At 40.6% G+C, this 19,982-nt stretch overlaps 1 protein-coding gene across 1 annotated transcript in view; it reads right to left on the bottom strand.

Annotated features, from left to right (window-relative positions):
- LOC138617716 (dolichyl-diphosphooligosaccharide--protein glycosyltransferase subunit STT3B) overlaps positions 1-19,982 on the bottom strand; it is a 74,505-nt gene that overhangs the window by 32,449 nt on the left and 22,074 nt on the right. Inside the window, exons 2-3 of the mRNA XM_069692949.1 lie at positions 10,949-11,057; positions 1,466-1,753 (exon numbers count right to left, since the gene is read on the bottom strand). Coding sequence (XP_069549050.1) covers positions 1,466-1,753; positions 10,949-11,057 — 397 coding nt within the window. The remainder of the gene's footprint in view (positions 1-1,465; positions 1,754-10,948; positions 11,058-19,982) is intronic.

The raw sequence follows: 19,982 nt of genomic DNA on the forward strand, positions 1-19,982 counted from the left end.
TATTTAGGCATTAAGAGAATGTGCAGTTTCCCTCTAGCTATTTTCTCAGCCTTAGAAACAAGATTAACCCTTAACTGTTGTAACAGTCTGCTCTTCCTGGCAGAATAGCACAAATACTGGAAACCCTTTCATGTCTGTAGTCCTCAACATGCTGAAAGTATTGTTAGCATAAAGCAAACCCTACATAATTACACATTCACTGCTTTAATTTTTTTGTCCATTTCTGCTGCATTATTTCACACATTATATCTTTAAGCACCTTTATATTCAATTTTATCTTTGCTCCTGCAATAGCATCCTTTCAGCAGGGCAATTTTCACATGTGAATTGCCCAGCTCCTTAACTGTTAATATTGCATATAAAGTAAATGTCCATTTTAATCTCAAACCCGCTGAGATTTTTTTTCCATCTCGGATTGACATAAAAAAAAAGAAAACAAAGAAAGAAAACAAATCAAGTATGTAACCCTGACCAGTTACAGCTCAATACAGAATGAGAAAATCCGCAATACTTGTCAAGGTCAAAACCAATAGAGAAGATGGGGAAGCTGATAAACCGTTTGAAAAGCAGAGCTCTTCAATTTCACAGACACACACTTATATACAGGCACACATGAAGCACTCAATAGTACGATAGCTGCAGGGCTGTAAGGCAGCTGCTGATGCAACTAAAAAGAGTGGACAGACAGAGGTAAAGTGGAAAGTCTGTTTCAAACATCTTTCAGCTTGAAAAGTTCTTTCCTTTCCTTCTACTGTGGACGACCATTTCGAAAATGTGTTGCGATGTAGCTCCTGCAAACATCTAAGCTGTATTCACAAAGAACATTTTCTCCTCCTCTGTGGAGGTGCTTTGTTTGGTCGAGGTCTACCCTGCAGCACGAGGATAACAAGGACAATTCATGTTTTACTCACCAAAAGGGGGGAAAAAAGAAAGAAAAAGAGGTAGAACACAAAATAAATATGAAATTGGTAAAAACAGTAAATTCCACGAGGTCAGCTGCTTTGTGGGATAAAACACCACCTGCTGAGTTCACTTCATGTACTTCAGGAAGGGAAGGTAAAGTGAGAGAAGGGCTATCCAACCTTTAACTTGAGATCTTTTCAACTCTACTCTTAAAGGTCATCTTATTGGGAAGGTTTTACAGTCAAGCATGTAGTTTCCTGGGCTCCAAATGGTCTGCACAGATGCCCAGCGTGCCTTTCAAGGCTGTGGATAAATAATTCAACATCTGAGGCAAGTAGGATTTGAAAGTAGGGCTACTTTTATGGCCGCATAAAACCTGCCCCCCTCAGCATTATGGTTTTAATGGAATCAAAACCTGCACAAGAGAGAGCTTGATAGGACATGATTCTGATTCATTACGTTACCCCTTTAGAAAAAAAGAGGTGTCCATCAACATCAGAATTACATTTTCCTCAAGATAATTCCTTATTGCACCTTTAAATCAAGAGTCCATTGTACATACCCAGAGGTAGTAGGTGAACTGCAGGGCGAAGATGGCGATGCCCTCATTGTCAAAAGAGCCAGCAACAGACCGAGAGATGTAGCCGGGGACGATGGCGATGAAGCAGGCCGCCAGCAACCCAGCGCCCTGGTTCCACAGCTCCCGCGTCAGCAAGAAGGTGGAGATGGCGGTCAGACCGCTGAACACCGGAGCCAGAAAGACGCACACGTCACGGATGTGGACCGTGATGTGGAGCAGGTTGAGCATGTAGTGGATAAGGCCTGCAGTCACCATTAGCCCGGGGTATACCTGAGGGAAAGGGTCAAAGAGAGAGATTGTGAGAAACGGGAAGAGCGACAAAAAAAAGTTGGTACGCCAGTGAAAGGGACAGCGGAGAAGAGAAGGCGCATGAAACAGGAATAAGCGAAGAGACACTTTCAGCAATGGTACAGACATGGCGTCATGGCACCAATGACTCTGTCCACCGCTTTCGTCTAACTTGGCAATCACTGGATGGATTGTCATGACATTTTTTTTAGAGGCATTTGGTGCCGACGGTGAATCTTTGGTGGTGTAATCTGTATTTTTGACGGGTCCGAAAATTGTATCTTGCGTTAGTGGTTCTTGCAAAGAAATTGATTTAGGAACTAAATTTATCCACAAATTACAGTGAGAATCAAATAAGTTGCAACAGAACAGCTAAAACAAACAACAAACATGGAGGTAGCACCTTGACATGTATAAAAAGGGAAGCTAATGTAACATTAACAGGTGACCTTTCCATAATGTTATTTTCAGTCGCATATCTTTAATGTTGCCATCGAAAATAATGAGCAGATTCTGAGATATATTGCATCACTCCAGCTACATTGCCCTCAGGATGATTGCTGAAGAAATCGTACGGTAAATGTTATGCACGTTAACCTCGACAGTGAAGTGAGTGAATCATCTTCCGAAAGAGTTGCTGCTCTTCATGTAACATAAACTGGGTTTCCTGAGAAGCGTCTGTCTGTTGTACTACTGCAGAGCACAGGGGTCACGGACTGTCTTTCCCGTGAACGTAACAATAGATGAGAATGAAACCAGAAACCATGGCAGCTGTACACAAAGATGGCCACAGCTACTGGAACTAAATCAACATCATGTGCCAACATTATTCACCTGCCTCCAAGTGGATGGTGGGCAGCTGCGGCCTCACTTTCTGTGTCATCACTTGTTCCCGGGCCGGGGGAATGAACAGGGGTTTAATGAGACTTCCTCCTATCGGTCTGGGTCTCTGTTGTTGCGAGTTGCTAATTCTCAGAAGAGTTGAAAACTCGTGTGGTGAATCAACAGAGCTAATATGTTCATTTCTCACACTTTTTCCCAAATTGGGTGACGCACACGAGAAACTTCTGTGTGGGTGTTTAGACAAAGTCAGTAACAAATTAAACGTATAATTCAGGTGTAATTTTATGTTACTTGTTAAAGGGAGTTTCAGGCTTCCGAGATGCGAGCCTGCAAACTACTCGACACACACACACACACACACACACACACACACACACACACACACACACACACACACACACACACACACACACACACACACACACACACACACACACACACTATGGACATTGTGTGAGTAGAGCAAAGCTTTGGAGAGCAGGCATACAGCAAACAGTAAATCCTTGTGCGATATCACTTAAATGTCAAATGAATCATAACTGTATCATTACTCAACAATTTCTAAGCTGACAAGTCAAACAATTCCTCCTTATGACCAATCACAAACAAACACTTTAAAAAGACTAGACTGAAAATGTAGGCCTCAAAGCAGAAATGCAGTACAACAAAAGTGAATACATCCGTGATCACCGACACCCTGTTAAGAGACCCGTGATGGCTAAAATTAAATTGAGCACAACTGTGATTTCCAATTAGCCCCATTACATGAACATGTTTATAAAAAAATAAATTACAAAAATGACCTGTGAACACCAGAACTTTCTCAATTTTGGATCTATGAGCTGTGTCTATCTGCATGTCTCATGGAATAGAATTGCCAGACGAATTGAAAAAGCTGATTGTGAGACTTTACAAAAATGGAAAAGAATAAAGAAAGCTCGGGGACCAACAAACAACCAGTCAAAACAGTTGCAGCAGTGTAGAGGAGGTGTAGAATGAGCCATAGTACCACTATTCAGCCACGGACAGTGCAGTACTTGCACAAACTAGCTCTGAAAAACACAGCCAAGTGCTCCAGACTTGGCACAGGAATTGTCACTGGAAATCGAAGTTTCTGTGACAGCTCACAGAGTGTGAAGGATATTGCATAACATCAGTCTTGGATGTCGTCCAAGAAGGAAAAAAAACAAACAACAACCCTGCTTGCTCTTTGGCAAAAAACTGCAAGTCTGAACTTTGCTAAGGAACATGAAAAGAAGCCTGATGAATACTGGGAGCATGCTTTTTTGGTCAGAAGGGAACAAGATTAATTTGTTCAGCTCCGATAAGGTCCAGCGTGTTTGGCGAGAACCTGTCCGGGAAAACAACGGTGAATACATAGTCTCAATAGTGAGGCACCGCGGTGGGAGTGTGAGGATACGAAGCTGAATGAGTGCAAAAGATGTTGGGGAGATGACATCTATAGATGGCACCACTGTAACAAGTTCTATTAATGATTATTACAGTTGACTGAAGGACATCTTGGCTTTTATTTACACCAGCACACAGCCACAGAGCCAGTACTGTATATTACATGTTAAGTGAGGACCAAAACCTTGTCAGTAGAAATGCTTCAGCTCACTCAGTTGTAACTGCAAATCACAAAATTCAATTTAAACTAAATCTGCATTGGCTCAACACATGGTGCAATGACAAACATTTTTCACCCCCGATCTTTTAGTTCGATATTTGTGCAATTTATCAATTAGTCAGTTGGTCAATAAAATAGTAAAACCTGCTGCAAGAGGTGTCAATTCTTGAATTTACCATCTGAACAACAATAAAATCCCAAAATTGGAAAACTGGGATCGGAATCAAATCCTCGCATTTGAAAATCTGGCACGGGCAAATGTGTGTTATTCTTTGCATGCATAAAGGATGAATGTATTTTTAAATACAGTTGCCATGTATAGTGTTCCTCAACAGAATGTTAATATTAACAACATTCTCTACGGACTCTGAGCCGGAGCCTGAGTAGGCGAAGCCTCATGTCCCTCTCTGATCTATATGAGAGCAGATCCAATTAGGGCCTGTTGCAGTACACTGTGGCCGTCTGAAGCAAAAAAAAAAAAAAAACAAGCCTATGTTTAATGTTTGAGTAATCTCCAATGCGTGTTCAATGTAGCTGCAGTTCATAATGATAAACTCAGGGCTTCATGTCTCCAATTAAGCCGGTGCCGAGGAGACCTGAGCTTCACCAGCCAATCTATTTCAATGAAAATCAACCATGTTTTGCCTCTTGGCTCTTGAGGATTGGACTGTCTAATGGAGCGATATATTGCCATTTACAACACCAGTCTTGTAATTATTAGCCAGTTTCTACTCAGTCATCAGAGCTAAGTACATTTAGCAATGAAGGTTGCATTAATAAAAATATTTGTAAATAATTTGCCAAGTTTTCTCTAAATTGTCATTAAAGAATGCATTACATAGTGTGCTCATTATGAAAATACCATCAAGTAAAACTGACAAAAGCTGTTCCCAAAAAAAGCACTTGAGTCATTGTCCTCATGGCTACAAAGAGTTGTTTATTGGCTTGACAGCCCACTGTTGTTATGGACTGTCACATTAGAGAGGCCTTCCTTATCTATGGCTCAGGAGAAAGAACAACTGACAGTCGTCCTCTGGGGAGTGGAGGACGGGTGGGTGGCGGAGAAAATAAAATAAAAAAAAGGGAGAAGGCAGCTGGACTGGTCTAAGCAGAAAGGCACTCAACTGTCACATTAATTGATATCGGCTCATCTGTCTTCCAAATGGTGTGACCCAACTGAGTGCTTAGAGATTTAATGCTATCATACACAATTAATGAGGACTGTCAGGATCATCTGTCCAATTTTGAATTTAAAAAAAAAAAAGTGGGGGTGGGCTCGGGTAAGACTTCCGAAGAAAGGAGGCGTACAGGCTGTAAGAAAAGACAGTGAGACATTAGAGAGAGGCAGACAGGAGAGAAGATCTGATGAAACAGAGAGGCAAAGAGGTTCGAGAGAAAGAGGTAGAAAATTGAGCTTTAGAGGATGAAAGGAGAGAAAGACTATGTTCAACCGAGGGTGGGCGGGCTGAAGATTGAATGCAACAGACAACAATCTTGGTCAATGCTGCAGAAGTGGTCTTGTGAATTTTACCTGGAGCCAGAGGGGTCACAGACCAACACTCGGCGAGAAGAAGGAGACTGACATGTTGGGTCTAGACAGGTTATTACAAAAATTAGCTGGGAATGTAACCCCGTCATTCACAGTCTATTTAAACATTTTTAAACAAAGGCCATAGATTGCATTATGGGCAGACTGCACCAATCTCAGATGAACCCAGCACTTGTCCACACCTCTGCATGTTTTAAAAACATAGGCTGGATGAAAATATGAGCTCTCACATTCATTTTATGATTTTGAAAGCAGTGTGGGAGTAGATGCCCTTCTTCCCCAAAGCCTGTCTATATTCAAAAAATGATCGGAGTGGGATTTTCACAATTAGCCTACACAGTAAATCATTTAAAGGCTTTCTTTTACTGTGGCAACTGACGTCATGGCCCCCCTGAGCAGGGCACCTGCTGATGTTTAGTGTTTAACGGTGGGGTGGTTTCCTTCTTTGCTTAAACATGCCAATCAATCCAACCTCAGCCTCTTTCAGTCAAGACAGAGAGCTTTAAAAAGGCTAGAGATTAACATGGATTGATCACTGAGCCTGCTGGTTGACACTGCAGTAGAGAACAATCGGGTGACTCATTAATCATCAGAATAATATTTTTATAATCCATAATTTGTTCCAGTTATTTTAAAAGCAAAACATCCTCTAGTTTCTGCTTCTAAAATGTGAGGATTTGCTGTCAAATTTCATTGTCTTCTGTACGAATATCTGAGGGTTTTGGACGGTTGGTTGGCAAAAACAAGATGTTTAAACAACTGGCTTTTGTGCTGATGTTGGTCCTTATCGTTGTAAAGGTGTTTTTACGTTGCCCTGTTGGCCCTCCCTTGAAAAAGAGATCTTAATCTCAACGAGACTTTCACCTGATTAGACAAAAGAAAAGAAAAGTTTTTTTTGTTGTTGTTACCGTTTTCCAACATGTAGTAGACAAAACTAACTTTATTGGAAATAATTGTTTGCTCTAATCCTACTTTGTCAGGTCTCCTTTATGCATCCACTCCAAAATGTTGGTCAATTTTGCATAGATTTGCATGGAAATGGTACACATTTGCATTTAGTATGGTCAAAAGAATGACCCACCCACCTGCTGTCAAAATGCCTTTGCACCCTGTAAAGCGAATGTCCCTTGCCATCTGGCAATACACGTTTTCCAAGTCAAATGCCAGCTACAGCATAATCTTTAGCTTCAGACTGAATATGTAAATATATGTAAAGAAAAGGCAGAAATATATAATTACAGCCACAGTAACACCCCAAGAGTTCTGGGCACTGTAACTATCATGAAACAGTGCATTTGTTTGGGACTGTTTTTGGCTGTGGATTAAAATACATGACATAGTGAGTATTTACATCAACAACCAAGTGCATTGGAGACTGACTCAATATAAACCACAATGCTAAAGTGCACGTTGCAAGCTGGAACATGTCATCTAATGCAACACCGTGGCTCAATAACAACAACACACCTCGGGAAGAAAAATGGAGCTCTATGACACCAAGAAATAAGCTACAATATAGCTTTGCCTGATAGGAGCAATAATTCAATATATATTTTTCTCTTTTCCATAGACTGTATATAAAAATGGATGATTTGACAGCTCCCCAAAAGTGAAGCCAAAACTCCAGCAGGTGGCTCGTTGCAATGCAGGTCATAAACCCCGCCCCGTCTGTATGAACAGATGGGTCATAGGCTGAACTAAAAAATAATAAATGTACACCTAATTTTTTTTTTTTTTTTACCAAAGATAGTTTCTGTCACATTAAGTACTTCTTATCACAATGTTTGTTCCAAGTTGTAATTTTTCAGAAAGGTTCAGGTTTAAGTAGTTATTTGATGCTGATAAAAGTAGTTGCTTAGGCACAGGAGTATTGGCGAGACCTTGGCACGTGGCCTTAAAGCCCGATAACTACTAGATCAGACAAAACCATTTTTTTTCTGACGTCATCCTGCCTCTTCTATTTTTCTTCCAGTCAGATAACTTCAATGACATTAAGAAAGCAAAATGTAAAGCAACACATTGGTTCCAGGCTACAGCATGTGACAAGATCCCAGTAGTACAAGAATCATCCTTTGGTATTCAGATTCAGACATATCTAAAATGTCAACAAAAAACAGTACATAGTAACATAGTAAATTGCGCGGAAACAATTACCTGCCGACTATGTTGAAAATAATAATGTTTCAAGGACAACATGACCTCTGTAAATTGCTGAGAGACGGTGGAAGACATATCCCGGGGCCACGAGAATCACTCCACAAATTATACTCACTGAAATCGCTCCAGTCCCACTCTTCATAACTACTCAGCTCAACACTTCCAAGAGAATGACATCAGAAATCATAAAGGCCAGGCTTCGGACCACCTTAAACCTTTTGACCTGTTCTTTAAAAAAAAATATACTTATGTAACTGTATATTTTTTATTTATCGTTTGCATGCCTACTTCATTATTGGTTTATTTCCTGCGTAATTAAGCTGTTAGAAATCAAAACAAATGTCCCATCTTTACTGACTGTAAAAATTGTATCTGATTAGGACATAAACGTCAGTTTTTATGGCAGAGAATGTATCTTCAGAGCAACAACCTTCATTTTAATAAATAGAAACATTGAACAGATAGAAGCCAATTTATACATCTCTCATAACGGTAACTATTGGCTGCCAACCCCCAAAACCTCAGCTCTAATGCAGAACAAGCTTGTGTAGATGATGCTCTCCTTTTGCAGATTGGTTTAGCTTGATGTCTGTGGATGTCTGAGGACATTCAAATATTTAAAGCACTGTTCAACTGGAAAATAAAATGACTTAAGTGAAACTAAATTTGAGCAGAGAAGAGCAGCTCACTGTACTTTGCGTCAAATGAACCATGTGAGAATTCATCTGGAGTTGTTTGTTGTTTTCTACTTATAAATTAAAGAAATGTCGATACAAGTGTACAGAGGCAGATTCTGAGCTGGGTGTGCTTATTTGTATGCAGAAGACAATGTGTTGTGCAGCCCAGGAATCTTGTAAATGTCATGAAAATTAACTTAAGACTGTACGCCTTCCAATTCCGATTACCAGTCTAATCATGAGTTTCAGCTTCCAGCCTCTGGGTGCAAGGCCTAACCCAAGTATCCATGTACTGTAACAAAACCAGCCCATCCATTATTACAAGCGAGGCTTGTCATACGCAATTACCAGTAGTGGATGGTAATTGATAATGACAGATGAATGCTGATGGATGGGTTTTGGATTCCAATTCCTTGGTTTTCTTTTGCAGTAGTCAAATCTATTTTGAAACATCATCATGTAGCACAGCTACAGCTTCTGCCCTGGACCATGTGCTTAGTGCTTTAATGATAACAGCAACTGATTGCGATGCACAGCATTAACATTCCTTGCCGTCTCAACTGTGTGGAGGAAATCCCCAATCAGCCTGGAGGGTTCATCCAACACGGATACAGGAAGAAAGAAACCGTGAAAAGAGAAAGAGACACACTTCAGGCACCACCAAACATGTTGCGAGACATTTTCACATTTATCTGGCACCGAAGACCTCGATTATGTGGTCTGAATGCATCATTAGCTAGTGCAATTACAGCTCAGAGTGCGACCCCTGTGTCCATGAAGCTCGGTTGAGAGAAAGGAAAGCAGGTGGTGTTGTTAAAGAGGAGAGGGAGATGGATAGACCAAAGATATTTAACTCTCACAGGGCTCACAGTTCATGGGGTGCGGGGCTGAGAAGATGAGGTTGGGAGAGCTGACGCACAGAGGAGGGGAAGCAGGGGAACGGGAGATAAATTGCGTGTATTTTTCAGAGGAAAGCTTCAATGTTTCACCACAATCGTTGTTGCTGGTGAGCAGGGAGGCCGTGGCAGCCGAGGGGAATCTGTCAAGTTAACAGTTCACTGTTGCTACTGGATTGTGACTTAAATCCGTGCAGCCTGGCGGAGGCTTATAGGGATCTATGGTATCCCTGGACTGCCTCGCCTAACCCCAGATAACCCCTGAAATACTTCTTCGCGGTGCACGTAGGCTGGCTTGTGTGTGGCTTGCTTGGATACGTTTACGCAACGGTTTCTTTTATACCTGTACGTAATACTGTTTGTTTTCACTGTTTGTAACCCGGGTGTTGACAGTAGTTGAGTCTACTTTCGACATGTGCTCCTCTGTGAGCCTGTGCATCATCTTTGAAGCAATAACTGCAGATTAATGTTAAATTTGCTCTGATATAAAAGTGATTCAAATATTCCAAAATATATTCACTCCATGCATTGTTTTTGCCGCTTAATAATGTCAGGGTTATAATGTAGAGGAAGCGCAATCGTCCTTTTTTTTTTCTTTTTTTTTCATGGGGCATCCCAAAGAATTCCCTGACTCAGCAGGGTGTATAATCCCTCCAGCATGTTTTGGGTCTTCCTCTGGTTTTATTCCCTGCTGTAAGAGCCTGGGCTATTTACATAGGTGTGTAAGAAGATTCCACATGCCTGAACTGCCGCCGTTAGCTCTTTATAACACAAAGAACAGTGTTTCTTTTGTGGTGTTTGATCTCATCTATCCCCCACACCCTATGTAAAACGCTCATTAAAGCAGTTCTTGTATGTTCTCTCCGTAGCTTTTCACTTCTCACTCATGAACAAGTTACTTGTACCGAATCATAAGGGTCAGCAAATTGCCTCGAAGTAGAAAGCCGCAATCTGGTAGAGTACCATGGCCTCAGACTTTAGTTGCTGACTCTGATCCCAACCACTTTATGGTCCGATGAATAGCAAGCTGGTTCACACGGTAGGTCTCCGTCTGATTAAACAAATTAGTTTAGAGCAATTTTCAAATGGTATTTTTGCTATAAATGCCCATCTCTACATAGATATTACCTTGGGCTTGAAAATGTCAACGTTGAGAAATAAGGATGATCCCTTTTTACCCTGTTCTGATTATATACATATCAATTGATATTGAATCAGGCAAAAAAAAAAAAAAAAAAACAGTCTAGATTAAGAGAGGCTGAGCATCATGTTTCTAAGATTGGTGGGTCCTTTTGGTGCCTACATACACCGGTCGTTACGCATGCCAGCATTGCTCAGAGTTTCCTCTCCATCAAACATATAAATGTGTTTGCATACATCAGTTAACATCAGAGTGATGCAAAACAATTCCCAGGAGAAACTTACTGTGCCACCAACGATCCTTCCCAATGGGTACCAGGCCCTTTCATCGAACCAGTTGAGGAACTCGTAGAAGCCATTGGAGGTGAGATGGTGTGTTGATCTATAGTTGAACCTGAAGCAACACAATAAAAAGAAATGTCTGAGTGTAAGGCAATATAACAACAGCAAATACAGAGTAGAGATCTATTTCTATTGCGGGCCATCTTTTGGCAAAAAGAGGGGGAAGGGTGGGGAGAAAAAGAAACATTTAACTCTAGGAAATAACAGATCACTTTATTTACAGATTTTCTGAAGGCGTAAAGAATGGGTAATCTGCAGAGACTTTGCCTTGTTAGAATATGGAAGATAAAGCCTCCATTCACTGTGTGAGCCTTTGTGCTGATGCCAACAACTCTCAGGTCAGCCCTCAGTTAAATAGATGGTGAGATGAAGGGTTTTCACACATACTGTGCCATTTCCCAGAACAAAGCCGTTTTATTGCAGCGATAATTCAAATTGCAACCACTGGCATGTGCTGGTGTGACAAAGACAGGAACTGGTGTTGGAACAGCGGAATAACAACCAAAATAAATAGCTTAGAATTAAGGAATATCAGTGCAAACAGGCCTTGATTCACACTGTAGCTGTGGTAAGCTGAGGGGGCTGGAACACTGTCAAGCGGCAGAACGAAAGAGCTGACACTGTTGAGATGGCTGTTGCCAAAGAGAATGAAGCAAGGGTTCTGTAAAATGTTCAGAGGCAGCGTTTTCGCCACCGAGCTAATTAACGTGGGCTGCTCTATGATGTGTTCGGCGGCTCATGTAACTCAAGTAAGATAAGTCATGTAGCAAGAAGCTATAGGAAGGCAGAGCTGTTTGCTGAAGGAAAAGGCCCAGTTCGGGCTCACTCTAATAGAGATCTATACCAGAGAGGACATGATAACATCATCTGTGAGACTAATAAACTCTATTACACACAAGAGAATTGTTTTGATTTATATTACATCAAGAGTAACAATATCAGCAGCCAACCAACACAGCCTGCTATTACTGCTGCTGAAAGCAGAGCAGTTTCAACTTGCTGATACTGTGAATTTGGTATTTATGTCCATCTTCAAATCATATACATGCCAAAATGATTGTTGAAACGAAATTTACAACAACCAAATATGGAGGCCTATGCTGCATTGAACATGTACACATCCCTGAAAATATAATTATTCAGAGAACAAGTTCAATATTCGAACAATTAAGAATATAAACCGGCATCTAAAATGCATTTTACAAGCATAAACATACAATACTTAATGGGAAAATGGGGAATACGTTTAAGTATTTTACAACGTTATCATACCTTGAACTTGAAAGGAAAATACCAAATTTGTATTATGATTTAGATATATAATCTACTTGGTGGAAGTACTTCTGAGCAGATGGCAGATGTTGTTTTGTCAGTTCGGGTGTGTCAACACAATCACACAAGGAAAACAAGCTTGGCCCCAAAAAAACAAAGCCAACACAGGCCTGAAAACAGCCACAAACCAAATCAACAGCATTTTCTTACTTCCATCTACTCCACATCTTAAGATTCAGCAGGCATTGATTTAGGTTCTGTGTGTGTGTGTGTGTGTGTGTGTGTGTGTGTGTGTGTGTGTGTGTGTGTGTGTGTGTGTGTGTGTGTGTGTGTGTGTGTGTGTGTGTGTGTGTGTGTGTGTGTGTGTGTGTGTGAGACAGAGGGAGCGACAGCAGCATTGTTGTCACAGAGCTGTGGAGTGAGTGCCGCTTACTCTCATGATCAGGACAGCCTGTTTAAAGTGTCTGGCAGGAGGTGAAGCTCATTAATCATCACAAGGTGTCTGGGTTTTCTACCTCCTCCACATTGCACCTAAAGTTCTAGGCCTTTTCCCTCAAGTACAGCCTCTCATCTTGGCTCTCGTTTTCGGGCAGCACATGGTGACAGAACATTTGTCACTTTAAACTGAATACAGCTTTTCCATCCCCAATTCTGTGTCATTTTTAGACATCATCTTAGTGTACATTATATTTTTGGGGGATATTTTGATGTCCCATTGATCGGAAACAAATAGGGATTTTTCAATATTCTTTGTAACAACAGTTATTCTGTACATAAGTCAACAGGAGCAAAGGGATCAGAAGTTAGATGTGCATATTTTATGTGCTTTGGATGAAAAAACAAAACCAAACAGAAAACCAGCACGCATGGTCTCTAAAAGCAATCCTGAAAAGCTATTAAGAAGCTGACATGAGTGTTTCTCCTTGAGGCTCCTCAGGCAATCACATTACTCAACAACCTGAGGCCTGAGGGTCTGAATCTGGGCACAGGACACACTTGGACAAACAAACCATCCAGCTGGAACACAGCGGTCACACAGAACAAAAAAATACAGTGTCACTGTATTTTCATCTTGTTTTTTTGTTGTTTTTTTTGCCAACAAAAATTCCACCTAAGTAAGCAGCACTGTCATCCAGAAAAATCATACTTTACTCCACAAAACTTGGTGAGCAACAAAACGGGAGGAGGGGACATCACTGTTGTCCAGACATTACTTTTGCTTCCCAGATTGTGTATTTTCTTACATAGTGAGGTGTGCAAAGAACCACAATATTACGAAGCGCAAAAGAGGTGAGAGTGCTACCACAGAGGGACTCTGCATGTAGGCGGAACTGGATGACAATTTCAGCCTCATTGTTCTGCAGCTGTCAAATCAGGGAGGCAGAAACAAAGCGCATTCAAAGAAAGCTTTCTAAAAGACAACTTTGCGCACTGCCAAGCCATATCCACAAAACCCATTTTCCAATGATCTCATGGACAGCTGAACGGAGTGCTTTATCTCTGCCCTTGTCACTTTGATGGGGCGGATAATGTAGCTCTGCCAAGCACATTAGCAATTTAATGCATAGCTGCCAATATGGTCTCAGGCCACAGAGCACATGATGACTAGTGATGCTACTGCAGCACCTCTGACAACCAGCAAAGTGAACTTCAAGCTGAGCAACAGAGCCCATAAAAAAACATGAAACTGATGGGGGGAAAAAAACACAGTCCTTATATCAACTCCTCAGTTAATATCTGAACGCAAAAATGAAAATTAAGAGTGGCATATAGTGCACTTTAGATCACTTGGGGCCTCCCACAGGCATCATAACTCATTTTAATCAAGGTCCGTTTCACTGATTACCAGTTTCCTGTTGAAACAAGGCCATCATCATCAGCAGCATGACTAAGTGGGCTCCATTGCTGTTTACTAGGCAGTTATGCCTCATTCAGTATCGACGACATAATCAGATGCATCATTGCCTTTTCCTCACTGGTCTGCATTATGGTGAATGTCTGAATAGACTTTTGGCTGTAGGGGTGTAATTACCACCTTGACTAATTAGTCACCTCTGTGCAAACTCTGAATGAATAATTAGTAAATGAGAGTCTGCTTAGAGACCCAAAGAGTGCATACAACACGAGCTTTACATAATGAGAAAACCATCAGATGGGAGGGTTTAAGCATTGTCCGAGCTGGGTGTCGTTCCAAAATGTTCAATTCTGGTAGCTTGACTTTGATAGTGGTTCCTGAAAAATACATTTCTCAGTACCAATTTTATGAAATCCACTTTAACAAAAAGAAAATTACATTACACATCATTGTAAAACATTTAATGTAAGTGGGAATTGTTGAATTGTTGGGTTTCTCTGTATAATGTTGTAAAGTCTTGCTGTAAGGACTTTAATGTGTTAAGTGCCATGAAATAACCTATGTTGTGATTTGGCGCTAAATAAATAAAGTTGAATTGAATTGAATATGTCAGGTAAATCATTGTGACAGAAGCTATTCAGCCAGTGCAATAAAGTATGGTAGTTTGGTCAGTGTGTTATGTTGCAAGTGTCATGGTTTTTAAGGCAGCATTCTCCAAAGTTTACATATGACATCTCATTACAGGGTTTGCCATGAAAGGAGCCCTTGCTAGGTTCAAAGTAGAGATGTCGGTGGCCTAGACTGTAACTTATAATGCAAAATAAAATGCAAGAATATTTAGTCAATTTTTTTTAAATATATATCATAAAATGAGAATCTGGTAGAGTAAAAAAAAAAAAAAAGGCAAGATTAAAACAACTAAAATAATGCCTGAGAAACCAATGCCAACGCTTTAGTGCCACTGTCACAATGAATAGTCGCTGCTAAGACTGTAGGACCAGTACAATAGTGGCCAGTAGATTTAGGGTCTAGTTTATGGACTCTTCAGCACGGTGCACACTCCCCGAGACAGTAGCATCCACTTGAGGAACAGTTTATTGAATCGATAGACCCACCTTCGATCCCAACTGTAAATCAGGTTCTCTGATTAAGCCTTTGAAGAATGGAATGACAAATTTCTGCAGCCTACAAAAGCACCTTTTAATATCCTCCCATAATGAACGGCTGGTTTTATTACCTGCAAAATGCGAGAGAGATAGTTTTCAGTCACGCTGCACACTTTCTCCATCTGTCTCAAAACTAATACTTCAATACTGATGGGAAGGGTCACACTAACTAACTAACTGACTGACTGACTGACTGGACAGCTGCCAAAGCTTTAACAGTGCTGAGTGTCCAACAGGCCTGCCATCACCTCACAAAATGAGGCATCCTGGCATATAATCTGGGGGGCGGTATCACTTTATTTGAAGGGTGGTGTGTGTGTGTGTGTGTGTGTGTGTGTGTGTGTGTGTGTGTGTGTGTGTGTGTGTGTGTGTGTGTGTGTGTGTGTGTGTGTGTGTGTGTGTGTGTGCATGTCTTTCAATATTTGTGTGGACAGACTTTAGTTTAAAACCATTACAGTGAGGACATTTCTGTAATGTGGTCAGTCCTTACAACTTCAAAGGGCTGTTTGAGGATTAAGACTTGGTTTTAGGGATAAATATATTTTCAGGTTAGCGTAAAGGTGAATGTTTAAACATTTAGTTGTGACGGTTAAGGTTGGGGCAAAGGGCAAGGTAATGCATTATATGTCAGAGTCAGTGAAGATAGGAAGGTATGCATTTGTGTGTGTGTGTGTGTGTGTGTGTGTGTGTGTGTGTGTGTGTGTGTGTGTGTGTGTGTGTGTGTGTGTGTGTGTGTGTGTGTGTGTGTGTGCGCGCGCGCGCGTGTGTGCGTGTTCCCATTTGTTCAATGACCCAGTGTGGTAATTGCATTCTGTGAATGTTTGATGGTAATATTGTGCACATGCATCAGGACAAGACTGTGTTATTCTGAAATTAAATATTGTCAGTAATTACCAGCCAGCCAGCATATGCGGTAGGTTGACTGTCTCAGTTGATGTAAGGTTGTTTTTACAAACTGGAGCAGCAAAAACACATGAACAGTATTATTAGGCGATAAACACCAAATATGCAGCTAATTATTCTGCCAGGTCAACCATTTCCAAAAACTACTAAACAGGCAAAAAAAATACAATTATCTGGATTCTAATGCGTGAGCATTTGCTGACAGTGCAGAGAGGATTTTTTTCCAATTGGAAATTGAGTGCAGAGCTCATCGTTTAAAATGAGGAGGTCCAGGAAAAAAAATTAAAATAAAAAGGTCCAGGAAGAGCCATTTAGTCCTAATGCTACTGGAATTGAGGCATTCATTTAATATTGAATTACACCCAAAAGATTTCTGAATAGTAAATACTCATCCCACACATCTGAAAGTTTCTCATTAGATCATTTATGAATTCGTCTTCATAGGGAATTATCCGTGACCTATAGCTAGTTTGTCAATCTGCAATCTTTATTGAAATTAAGTATTTGGTTTGCAGCCATGTGGAGGTAAATTTTCAGCAATCAGCGAGAGAACAAGATTGGACATCTTATCACTGTCGAAGTCTGTTTGTGTCCTACAAGTTGGGCACGCATGAACAGTTTTACAATTAAAAACAAACACATGCCAAATGAATGCGGAATAACACCGCAATGGTCAAAGGACTTGATATCTGCCAAACGACTCGCTACTCCAGAGGATTCTATCCCAACCCTATGCAAGCTCTGCTATAACATCCAAATAACCATCTATACCCTGGTGCTCATGGAAGACAATAGTGCACATACAGCACCTTGGTATTCCTAACTGACCAAAAGAACAATAGGGACTATATTCCCAAAACATAAGTACAGTGTAGAAAAGAACCTTGGGCAGAAAAACTGCAAAAAACCTCAACATTGGAATTTCAAAAGCAAAATGGGCTGATTAAATATATTTTTTGACAAGTAATTAGCATCAGACTAATAAAAAAAAACAAAAAAAACAACCTCTGATCTAAACTATTTCTGGATGAACCAACTGGTGTTAGTAAACAACCAGATGGTTTCTGTTTTGGTGCCTAGATGGGATGCAAGATCTTAATGTCAGCATGAGCCAAGAGCCAAAGTATACTAACTAACCTGTTGACTAAATATTAAAATATGCACTTTAAAGAGATTATTACTGACATGCTTAAGTAAATCATTTTTATACACATTACTATGTTCTCACTCTAACAGGGACAACTTATTAGACTCCCAATAGCTGTAAACTAGCATTGTTTATTTGCTTCAATGCCTCCACATTTTGAAAGCGAGGATAAAAGGTTCCCACATATATCAGTTGGGTGTGTAAAAAAAAAAAGAAAAAAAGAAAGGCTGCTGGCAGCATAGTTATTGAGTTCTGAAATGGAGCACAGCCTCATAAAAGATGTTTCTTTGTCTAGGTGCTCTTCTGTGAATGCATCGATGCGGTGTCTCTCTCAGAAACAACAACTGTTGCCGAAAGCTTGTGGCTTGAGATTCGTTCGGCCTCGGGATGTGCTACTTTTTGTGTAAAATACAAAGTCTGAGCTATCGAAGGGCAGTTAGCCGATGAGCTCTACATTTTCCTGACAACAGATTTATAGAGAGCAGAGGCCCTGCTACTGACATCCTAATTATCTTTTCTCACACTCACACACACACACACACACACACTGCTCAGCTTTTACTCACACCTGTGCACAAACAGCTTGGCAATACCTTTCACAATTACACAGAGTTATAATGCCTTGTGGGTCCAACAGAACAATCGATCTTAACTTGGGCTTTTTTCTTGGCCATGCAAGAGAAGATGCTTACACAACAAGCTGTAAGGAGACAATGAGAGGTGCTGAACAGTAAATGATCCAAACAGAATGCACGGTGATCACCATGCAGTCGTAGTGGTGGTCCTAAAACGGAACGAGTCTGGGGAAACAATGCAAAATATTGTCTATCTGTCTATTGAAATGGTTGAACATCCATGGCTGGACAGAACCAGTGAAGATGTTAATATTTGAATAAAATGGGAGTCTTTTAGCTTTTGGTCAACCTTTGACTAAAGTGATGAGTTCTGGAGCACACATAAAATGTAGTTGAGAGCGTTTTAAGAATATGCAGCAAATAACTTAATGGACATGAAATTTGTCTTGCCAGTAAACAACGTGATAATAATTTGCCGTTATCTTAAACATGTTGCGAATCAAATTAATCAAAACAAATTCTGGGCCTTTTATAAAACAGTGACAAAGGCACAAACTACCAAAAACTGCTATTGTTATTATTATACTACTGTAAATCTGAGCACGCTCCACTAGAAACGGCACTTCTCCAGTGGTTGTGAAGCAGCAGATGTCACAACTTTAGACAAATGGCTAAAAGAATTTGGCACGAAAAGAAAACGGTGAGCATTGAACATTGTGGCATGAGGTGAGGGCCTGCAGCTCGTGCTGCCTGAGGAGGGCAATGGGCTGTAGGAGGGGGGAGGGGGCTGTGGGTGAGGCACAGAATTATTTCACGCTCCATAGCTTCCTGCATTTTGTACAACAAAATACCTACTAAGAGATTAGTCATCTAAACAAAGCCGTGTGATCTAATGGCCCTCTGTGACTGGATGGTGATGATGATGATGATGAAGAATGTGGCCGGTCAACTGAGTCCAATGAGGCCACAGGAGACCGTCAGGACTTCTGCTGTAGGAATGACACCCAAGGAAGACATGAACAATGGCCTCGTTTTACTGCTCGGAGTTCACACACGGTGGTAACACATCACACTGTCTCTCCTGTGATTTAACAAACTGCAGACAAATAACTCATTTATGATCAATGCCATCGTGAAAACAAAAGTAATACACAACAGCAGAATAAAGGATGAATCAAATTTAGTGTCATCTATTGCAGTTTTGGACCTGAAGGAGTTTTTTTTTTTTTTTTTTTTTTTTTTTTACTTTTGTGTGTACTATCTCAGTGTCTGATTGATGGATTTTGTGCGGCCATTTTTCATATGCCTATTTTTTTCATCCCCTATACGTGTAAATGGGTTGGATAAAATGTAATACAATAAAACACAACATCACTACAAACTACAGTCTGAAAACTCTACAAAAACTGAACATTACCGTTTTACAAAGGCGCATTGCATTCAGTGTACAGGACGTTCCATTTCTTGGCCAGTCGGCAGGTAGAAGACAGTGAAGAGGGAACGTTTCTGAACATAGCGAGTGTAAAAGCTTGCTTTCAAAAAGCAACCTGAAATAGGCTGTAATAACAAAAGGGGAGAGGAAGTCAGTCCTAAGAGGCTGGTTCCAGATTATCAGCTCTTACAAAACTGCAGGGTGGTGAAGCAGGGAATCCATCAATGACAAAACCATTAGGCAACTGTGCTTTCTTTGTTCAATAACACCATACAATTAACCAACTGGGGCTTGGTTAGTATCGATTAGACCATACAGAAGAAAGATGAGAAAAATCTGAACCCCAACGCATGGTTTTAACACCACAGCAATTACTGTGCAGAGAGCTGTTTTAGCTGGAGGGCGTGCAGCCTCACATACAGCCTTACACTCTTATTGAGTAGATGTAGAGTAGGGTGCAAAATGTAAACGACAAACTAGTTAAAAACAAAGAGGTCAGTCTTAAACTTGTTCCTATCATAGACTTAATATTTCTCTGAATGATAGAAAAAAATGCATCTGAATCTGTCAAGGGTTCAAAGCCAACAGGTTGTCTTTTAAAAGATTAAGTCCTTTGAGTGAGCTGTG

Source organism: Brachyistius frenatus, unplaced genomic scaffold, assembly GCF_029030835.1.
Source record: "Brachyistius frenatus isolate BFR_SWC_R1_liver_20210118 unplaced genomic scaffold, ASM2903083v1 Contig_2, whole genome shotgun sequence".
Classification (NCBI taxonomy): domain Eukaryota; kingdom Metazoa; phylum Chordata; class Actinopteri; family Embiotocidae; genus Brachyistius; species Brachyistius frenatus.